Here is a 9,904-nt window from a genome sequence, read left to right on the forward strand (position 1 = left end):
AAAGGAACTGGACCATGTTAATATTAAAATGATGTTTTATCACTATTTACATACAACTTTTTGCGTGAAGACAAGATAAAAAACCGATACAGCTATATTGAAGCCAAAACTCAAAGGTGGTTTACGGGGCCCCAACGATTATGTGGACTCTTCGATTAAGGGCCCCCGTCGGTAAGGGCCCCCTTCGGTAAGGAGGCCCCGTCAATGAGGGGCCCCGTGCATTTGGTCTTAGTGTGGATGGTCGGTGCACGAGCTCACCAAAAAAACGCGGAGACACTTGCTGCTAAAATCCAATGCACAGAACACAGAACAGAACGCTGCGTTTAACCACAAAGAAAACCCGTTACAACAGCCACAAGCACACATTATACACAGACACAAATTTAAAGGCCCCTACACAGAATTTCAATACACCGGCTCGTAGCCGGAGAAATTAGCAGGAAAAATTGACACCAAGCTCGCGTCGCTTTAAAAAGCCTAGGAAGGTCGTTTGGTCAACGGTGCTTCAGTGGGTTGAGGTTTCATTCGAGAAATGGTTAAATCGATGTCATTGTGTGCGCTCTTGGCTGGAATGAACGTTCTTGTATACGGGGCCCCTGCTACCGCTTTGCGATTGTGTGCCGAAAGCAGACAGCTGTTTCACACGAAAAATGGTATTCACATTCCTGGCCTAGGATAGTGTCTTTTAATGCAAAAAAGAAAATTTTCATTCTTGGCCCTGGACCGAAGAGAAGGGGAAATGGGAAAGGTTTCAGGTTTGAAGGAAGGGGGGAAGGGTATACAAATACTCCTATGAACCTATGGACCATTTTAATTTATATATGGTTTTTATCGACTTTTTCAATTTTTGCGAATACAACAAGACCAAAAACCGTTACAGCTGCATCTACATACAGCCATATACAGCCATAATACGAAGAGCAATCTCCGTTGCCTCGGCCATTTGGAGGCTCCGTCGATGATCCCGTCGATTGAGGGGCCCCAGTGAACGTATGAATGACTTGAAATGTCTAATATAAAATGTAAATATAGTTTTAAGTTAGAAACTTATAGTATGTTATGATGAGTTTACGAAAAGAAAGAAACGAAATTAAACAAAAGGTATTGTTCGTATTTCACTGCAAAGTTAAAATTCCGTCAAATTGACTGGTTCCTTAAACCTAGTGTTAATCAACAACTAATAAGATTCTTACATTTGTACTATTTTGATTTCTAAAGCTACGCACGTCTCTAATTATGAACACAGTTATCAAGTCGTACGACTTTAATAACATGGCCTTTATAGGTTCGATTCCTAAGCTCTTATGTTCCGGGTTCCGGGTAAGCTCTTTTGTTGCCAGTATACTAAGAGGTTTCATGAACGCTCCAAACATTTTTGAGAAGCCATACTTGCCGGAGGTGCATGCAAAGCAATGACGGAAAAAGTAAAATATGTATTAAATGTGGTGTAATGTATTCGGATGATAGCTACGGTCGCCATGTAATGCGTTGATCGTACAACTATACTTGAGTACCGTCGCGGTAGGTCAGTTTTTACTGACATGAGCCGAGGTGGATTAAAACTTCGTTCGAGCGGACTTTTCGACACTTGATCGTCCAGGCGATCATAGAAACCTTTAGGAGGTTTCCCTTACTGGAAACGTTGGAGTTTAGAGGCCTTACCTTGGGTAGGGGGACATAACTAAGCTCTTTAAATGAGAAATCGATAGATGTTGGATGGGCATAGTCCTATCCTGACAGTCCGAACGAATCTGACTTGCCATGATCGGAGTTGGTTTTATTTATACTCAAATGAAGTTAAGGGTTTCTCACATTTGGTTCCGGGTTGTATGTTGGAAAGTTATTGTTTTCACTCAGCTAGTTACGTTTGTCTTTTGTTGACAAGAACGATGGTTCTTGTCACTAAGTTCCTGTTTTGGGTTTAATGCATATACTGTTCCTGCTTTGGGTTACATGCTGTTCCTGCTTATGTTGTGCGTTTCGGTTGTTTTTGATAAGTGTGTCACATCTGTTATTTGTTTGAATGGACGGCCTGGACTCTTCCGGTTGCGGTGCTATGGTATGATCTGATTTACTGAATGTGTTATAATGAATGTGTTACAATGGTGTGGTTTGGCTTTCCAAAGTGTGTTACAATGTGTCTATAGCTGATAGTGTGTATTACAATATGTTCTGTATAGCAGATATGCTACAGTGGCTTCCAACATTAACTACTATTGGTTGACTACGATTCCTCACGATTCCGGTTGATTCCGGTCGATTCCGAACGATTCCAACGATTCTAGATGATTCCGGTCGATTCCGGGCGATTTCAGTCGATTCCGGTCGATTGCGACTGTTCACGTTCCAGCCGCCGCGCATCTGTCAATGCTGGCTGTCGTACATTTGAGCCAGGAATGTCGCGCACTGAGTTCCTCAATATCGTTCGACATGCAATCTAGCTTCTTGTGTTACTGTTTGTATCTATTTGTATTAGGTTATGCACTGATTAAATGACATGAAATGAAATGGAATTCCGACTATTCTAACGATTCCGATCGATTCCGGACGATTCCGGACGATTCCGAGCGATTCCGGACGATTCCGGACGATTCCGGGCGATTCCGGGCGATTCCGGACGATTCCGACGATTCCGGACGATTCCGGACGGTTCCAACGACTCCGCACGATTCCGACGATTCCGACGATTCCAGACGATTCCAGACGATTCCGGGCGGTTCCGGCTTGTCGGATTGACCTACCCTTCGGAACTGGGTCCGAAATTTGTTGGAATCGTCCGGACCCATTTCCGCTTTTTTGTGCGTTTTGCCCAACTCTAGTACGCTATGCTGGATGCAGTCGACAAGGAACTGGACCGGCTGGAGAAGCTAGGAGTCATCACACCGGTCGATTTCTCTGACTGGGCCGCACCAATTGTCGTCGTGCGGAAAGCAAACGGTCAGATAAGGATCTGCGGAGATTACTCGACCGGTCTCAATGGAGCCTTGCACCCCCAGGAGTACCCGCTTCCACTACCAGCAGATATTTTCGCCAGGCTAGGTAATTGCACTCATTTTACACAAATAGATTTATCGGATGCTTTCCTTCAGGTCGAAATTGCTGAGCAGAGTCGGAAGTTTCTAACCATCAACACGCATAAAGGGCTTTACTCCTACAACCGACTACCACCGGGCATCAAGGTAGCTCTTGCGGCTTTTCAACAGTTGATGGACAAAATGCTCATTGGATTGCGGGGAGTTTCCAGTTACATTGATGATATCATGTTCTTTCTGATTCCTACCTCTGCTAATGATGATATTTTAAATGAAACGCTCGCTAGAATTCAAGATTATGGTTTCACAATTCGCGTAGAAAAATGTTTTTTTAATGAGAAGCAAATACGGTATCTAGGGCACATAATCGATAATCAAGGCATCAGACCAGATCCGGAAAAAAGTTAAAGCTATAACCAATTTGCCAGCACCATCAGATGTCAGTGAAGTAAGGTCATTCCTCGGAGCAATCAATTATTATGGGCGCTTTATTCCAAATCTACGAAATTTGCGGTACCCACTGGATGCACTACTAAAAGAAGGGAGAGAATTTGCGTGGACTGCAGAATGCCAGAAAGTTTTTGAAAAATTCAAGTCAGTATTGTCTTCAAACCTATTATTAACCCATTATGATCCGCGACTTGAGATAGTGGTATCAGCTGATGCGTCTTCCGTTGGTCTGGGAGCAACTCTAAGTCACAAATTTTCTGATGGCAGTATGAAGGTTGTACAACATGCATCACGATCTCTTACAAAAGCCGAGCAAAGATACAGTCAAATCGACTGGGAAGGGCTAGCTATCATTTTCGCAGTGACCAAATTTCATAAGATGATATTTGGTCGGCATTTCCGTCTTCAGACAGATCACAGGCCTCTTCTAAAAATATTTGGAAACAAGAAAGGTATTCCTGTTTACACTGCAAACAGGTTACAGCGTTTTGCCCTTATGCTTTTAATGTACGATTTTGAAATCGAATATGTAACCACGGAGAAATTTGGAAATGCCGACATCCTAACAAGATTGATAAGCGAGAACAGCAAGCCAGATGAAGACTATATAATCGCCAATTTGGAGCTAGAGAAGGATGTAAAATCAGTAGTCATTAGCAACATCTCAACCCTACCAATCAATTTTACGGAAGTAGCCAAACAAACGGGAAAAGATTCAGTTTTATCAAAGGTACTACATTTTACACAAAACGGTTGGCCACATAATACTATTTATACAGGAGAATTAGCAAGTTTTTATGCAAGAAGGGAAGCGTTATCAGCAGTGGATGAGTGTCTATTATTTGGCGATAGAGTCATAATTCCAAACAGCCTTCAGGAACGATGCCTCCGACAGTTCCATCGTGGCCATCCTGGCATTCAAAGAATGAAATCGTTAGCCCGTAGCTACGTATTTTGGCCATCCATCGATAAAGACATTAGCGAATGCGTAGCCTCTTGTGAGAGGTGTCAAGCTGTTTCAAAGTCACCTGCTCATTCAACTCCTATTCCTTAGCCTAAACCTTCATCACCATGACTGCGTGTGCATATCGATTACGCTGGCCCTCTGGAAGGGGACTATTTTTTAATTGTCGTGGATGCATACTCAAAATGGCCAGAGATTGTAAAAACATCAAGCATTACGGCATCGGCGACTATAGCAATTGTACGAGGAATATTTTCACGTTTTGGAAATCCAGTCACGCTTGTAAGTGACAATGGCACGCAGTTTACTAGCGAGATTTTTGCTGATTTTTGCGCTCACAATGGCATAGAACATCTGAGAACAGCACCATTTCATCCTCAGTCAAATGGCCAGGCTGAGAGGTTTGTAGACACGTTCAAGAGATCGATGAAAAAGATTAGTGCAGAAGATACATCACTTCCGGAGGCATTGGACATATTTTTACAAACCTATCGATCGACTCCAAATCCGTCCACAGAAGAGAAGAAATCACCAGCTGAGCTCATGTTAGGTCGTAAAATGCCAACAACTTTGGATCTGCTTCGTCCTACCTTAAATACATTTAAACACAGTGTACCTGAGAAGGTGAGAGAGTTGTCCTGCGGAGAGTTAGTGTACGTCAAGACATACAGCAGAAACATTTGGAAATGGGAGCCAGCAGTCACAACCGGAAGATGTGGCAACGTTATGTATGAAGCAGAGCCGCTCTTCGAAACCCTTAGCTCTGGATGTATTTCTGGATTCATGGAATGTAATGCACGAGCCATCACCGTTGCTTGACGATCAGTGCACTCCATCACCTGTTCAGGCGCCACCGTTAGCGTTATCATTTTCTCCAACAACGTCTCTTCCATCACCGAGTTGTTTGTCACCATCGTCATCGTCGACTCCACCATCGTCTACAATACCGCCTGAGTCTGCTATCACATCGTCTGCGTCCTCGCGATCGTCATCGTCAAATTCGGGTTCAGTCTACACTTCCTGTTCACCTACATCACCTGAAGAGTCTCCAACAGATGAACTAGATGACCACAAGGAAGAAGAACAGCTGGTACAAGTACCACGTAGGTATTCTAGAAATATAAGACCCTCACGTTGGTTGGACCAGTACCAGCTATATTAACAGGGGGAGATGTTGTGGACGGAATCAAAGTTGCGTAACATTGTGCTCTGGGCCGCTCGCTACGTGCGACGGGTTTCAGACGCTAGAGCTGTCAACAACCACGTGCAGCTAAAGGGCGCAGCCATTGCGATCCTTCTGAGGACCGAGGTCGGGACGACGACCTCGGGGTGACCGTTGACATACACTTCACTGCAGGCCACCCGCGATAAGAGGTGCGAGCGCGTGCATTAGGGACTAGCGGGCGTATAGGGTTTTTTTTGTATGTAAAGTTTTAATGCGTTGTACATCGTTATTGTAATATAGTGTTTTAAGTTCTTTTTATCCTGGTGTTTGGATTGTTTATTTATGTGTTAAAGAACATAAAAAGTAGCAAAAGCGAGTATGACCGGACAAGTTAAAAATATAGAATTTGCATCAAACGTTAAAGACCATTTTCTTATTTTAAACACCCGGAAAGAAATTGTTACCGAAGTAACAGTTATAATCCATCGGTACAAGAAAGGAAGGTGTTCATGACATTGGCGGAGTAGGGGAATCGGGGGCCCTAAGCGGAAAGACGAGGCCCCTGTAAATGGTAACTACTGACCGGGAGGAGGGGATACTGGCACACAGCTGTTGGGAGATTGAACAGTATACTTAAATTGCCCGCGGGGGGGAGGGGGGGTGGCCATGTGACCCCTACGATCATCGGTCACAGGACCAAAAATTGTTGCCGGCATGGTGAGGGGGAGGGGCGAGTGCAAATGGTTCTCCATCCACGGGGCTCCAACGATCATCTATCATGTTCAGCGATTCTGTAGAGCTGTCATTTGTTATGTTTAGACCCTGTGCCGCTCGAGTCGCAATCCAGCTCCGATCGAGAGCAAACGAAAATTTGCTTATCTCTAATCTGATAAGCAATCGATAGCGATAGAATCACAAACAAATACTAACAAGCAGCAGGTGTCCCGTTCCCACCAACAAGATGGGGGGGAGAGGAAGACACAGAGGTAAAAGGTTGAGACCAATACCAAGAAACAGAGATCGTTCATACGACGATTCACGCGTTAGATCGGATCGTTCCGAAAACAGCTACGCGCTACTAAGAGAGTGGTATTGGAAATCATTCCAATTGTAGGCGAAGTATTTCACAAGCTACAAAAGTGCAAAACAAAGCAGGATCAAATAACAGTGATCTTTGAGGTAGTTGCTAAATTTTGTTTCCCGTGATGGATTGCCCAGACAATTTTAATATTTCCTACTGGAATGCTAATGGCATTGCCAACAAAAAGATGGATTTAATCTACTATTTAAGCCGATATGATATTGATGCTGTAGCATATCTGCTATACAGAACTTATTATAATACACACTATCAGCTATAGACACTGTGTAACACACTTCGGAAAGCCAAATCACACCATTGCAACACATTCATTATAACACATCAGCAAATCAATCCACACCATAGCAACACATCCAGACCATACCGTTCATAGAAAAAACCATTGAGACATTTATCGAAAACAACCGAAATGCGCAACATAAGCAATTCAAGCGTTACTGCGGCAAAGTGGACAAACAGAGACGCATAGCAACTTATTGCTAAAAGCGCAGTGTAGGCAAAGATCGACGAACGCACTCGTTCTTTGGCTAGAACAGTTGAAACTTTCCAGAACCTTTGTAAAAACACTAAAAGCGCAGCATAGGTACAAATTGACAGACACCTCACTCCAATAAAATGTATTAATTGTACCTCATATCAATAACCTTTAATTAGGACAAAAACACATTCCAAAACCAATATTTCGAAACCCATTGAGTATAAATAAAACCAATTCCGACCGTGGCAAGTCAGATTCGTTCGGACTGCCAAGATAGGACGTTACGCTTCCTAATACTTTGCCTTCCAACTTATTTCAAGAGTTTAGTTATGTCCCCCTACCCAAGGTAAGGCTTCTAAACTCCAACGTTTCCAGTAAGGGAAACCTCCTAAAGGTTTCTATGATCGCCTGGACGATCAAGTGTTGAAAAGTCCGCTTCGAACAAAAGTGTTATTCCACCTCGGCTCATGTCAGTAAAAACTGACCTACCGCGACGGTACTTGAGGTACAGCTGTACGCTCATCATATGGCGACCGTAGCTATCGCCTAACCCATTACAATGCTATATTGATTGTTGAGACATTTCTGAAACCAGTGCACACTTTTTCTATTCCGAATTATATAGTATACAGAGTTGATAGATTATCGGGACCAAAAGGTGGTGTTCTAATAGCGATCAAATGCAATTTTAGGCACCAATTGCTAAAACATAATAAACTAGGGATAATCGAAACATTAAGTGTTAAAGTGCTCACTAGACTAGGAGAATTTACTTTAATAGCAGCATATCACCCAGGTAAAAATACCAACTTAGTTACCTTTCAACAAGATATTAAGAAACTTTCAGCGCGAAACGACAACTATTTCATCTATGGCGATTTTAATGCTCGACATAAATCATGGAATTGTGTCTCTACAAATGCAGCTGGAAAACTCATCTTTGTAGAAGCACAAAAAGGTAAATTTTCTATACATTTCCCAGATAAACCAACATACATTCCTATCGACCCCACAAGAAATACTTCAACGTTGGACTTAATGCTAACAAAAAATCTGTATACAATATCGAAATTACGAACTATCACTGCTCTTACTGCTCACTGCTCTCATCATTTGCCAGTTACATTCAGTATAAAACACTCATCAGCTAATTTTGTTTCCAACAAAGGTATTTTTAATTACAAAACAGCAGACTGAAATATTTTCAAAAATATTATAAATAATAGTATCGACTTGACCACAATACACCCAAATGACATAATTAACGCTACACAAATCGATGTTATGCTACATAACTTATCCTCACTTATTACAACAGCTAAACAAAGTGCCATTCCGAAAGCAATTCCTGGAAAATATAACATTATCATTCCAGATTACATTATTGCTCTAATTAAAGTAAGAAATAAATACAGGAAGAAATGGCAAAGACACAGACGTAATATTACCTTTCGGAATTATTATCATGCACTTAAAACAGAGATAGACCATCAAATGTCACTAGCCCGTAACAGAACTTGGTCTAATACATTAAAAAGTATAAATACACAACAAAATAATACAAATAACCTATTCAAATTTGTAAAAATAGTTAAAAACAAGCAACATACTATACAAACGCTAAAGCTAGGAAAAAACTTCTTCCTAACAGCCATTGAAAAATGTAACGCCCTCAAAACACATTTTGAAAACTCTCATTACTTAACTTACAACACAAATAGTCCAATGGAAAGGAAAGTTACGAAAAACAATAGAATTTTTTTTTGCGAGAAACCAAAATCACTCCTTGGATCCAGGTTACTTGGTAAAACCAAAATTACTCATGAACATAATCAAAAATCTTAAAAATAAAAAATCAGCAGGTTGTGACGAAATTAACAACACAGAGATTAAAATGCTTCCTAAAAAGGCAGTACTCTACCTCAAAATAATATTTGATGGTTGTCTTAAACTAGGTTACTTTCCTTCACAATGGAAAAAAGCAAAAATAGTGGCTATTCCAAAACCCGGAAAAGATCATTCTAATCCTGGAAACTACAGACCAATATCCCTTCTGAGCTGCATAGGTAAACTTTTTGAGAAAATTATTGCACGCAATATACGTTCTCATACAGACATTAACAATCGGGGCGACTATGGGCTTCGAACGACGAGATCCGTTCGCCGCGGTTGTCAGAAGGCGCTCACTTGGCGCTCAGTTTTAAAATAACGTACCATTGAGAGACTGTAAGAAGCGCGCGAAAGAATGAGTTCTACCTGCCGGGGTCGAACGTTCCCGTTTGTATGGAGAGAAATCCGCGAGGTTTTGCGCTGCGGATTTGGAACGAATGTTGTTTTCAATGTAACGTTTTGCTTTAAATTTTGCTTTAAATGATTGAAGTGAATTGAACTTAGAGGTATGTAACATTTTAAAAATGTTTTGTGATCAATTTCCAATGAAATAAATTTTCATCAGTTTTGAAAATGTATATAAAAAACATAAAATTTATCGGAATATAACTATACATACAAATATCTATAATAATATAGTTCTATAAATACAATATATATATATATATATATATATATATATATATATATATATATATATATATATATATATATATATGTATAGAGATATTTTTTTGTTTTTTTTCAAGAAAGTGAGTAAAGCTGCCTTATAATTGATAACAAACCATCCAATAATGATGTATCAAATGAAATCCAATACCAA

The 9,904-nt window shown here is 41.0% G+C and overlaps 1 protein-coding gene across 1 annotated transcript in view; it reads left to right on the forward strand.

Moving 5' to 3' along the window:
- Positions 1-3,664: 3,664 nt before the first annotated feature.
- Positions 3,665-9,904, forward strand: part of LOC125908439 (uncharacterized protein K02A2.6-like) — a 64,425-nt gene continuing 58,185 nt past the window's right edge. The window contains 2 exon segments of the mRNA XM_049611227.1: positions 3,665-4,991; positions 5,347-5,549. Of these exon segments, the coding sequence (XP_049467184.1) occupies positions 3,751-4,991; positions 5,347-5,549 (1,444 nt within the window). The 5' untranslated portion in view covers positions 3,665-3,750.

This window comes from Anopheles coluzzii, chromosome X (genome assembly GCF_943734685.1).
Source record: "Anopheles coluzzii chromosome X, AcolN3, whole genome shotgun sequence".
NCBI lineage: Eukaryota > Metazoa > Arthropoda > Insecta > Diptera > Culicidae > Anopheles > Anopheles coluzzii.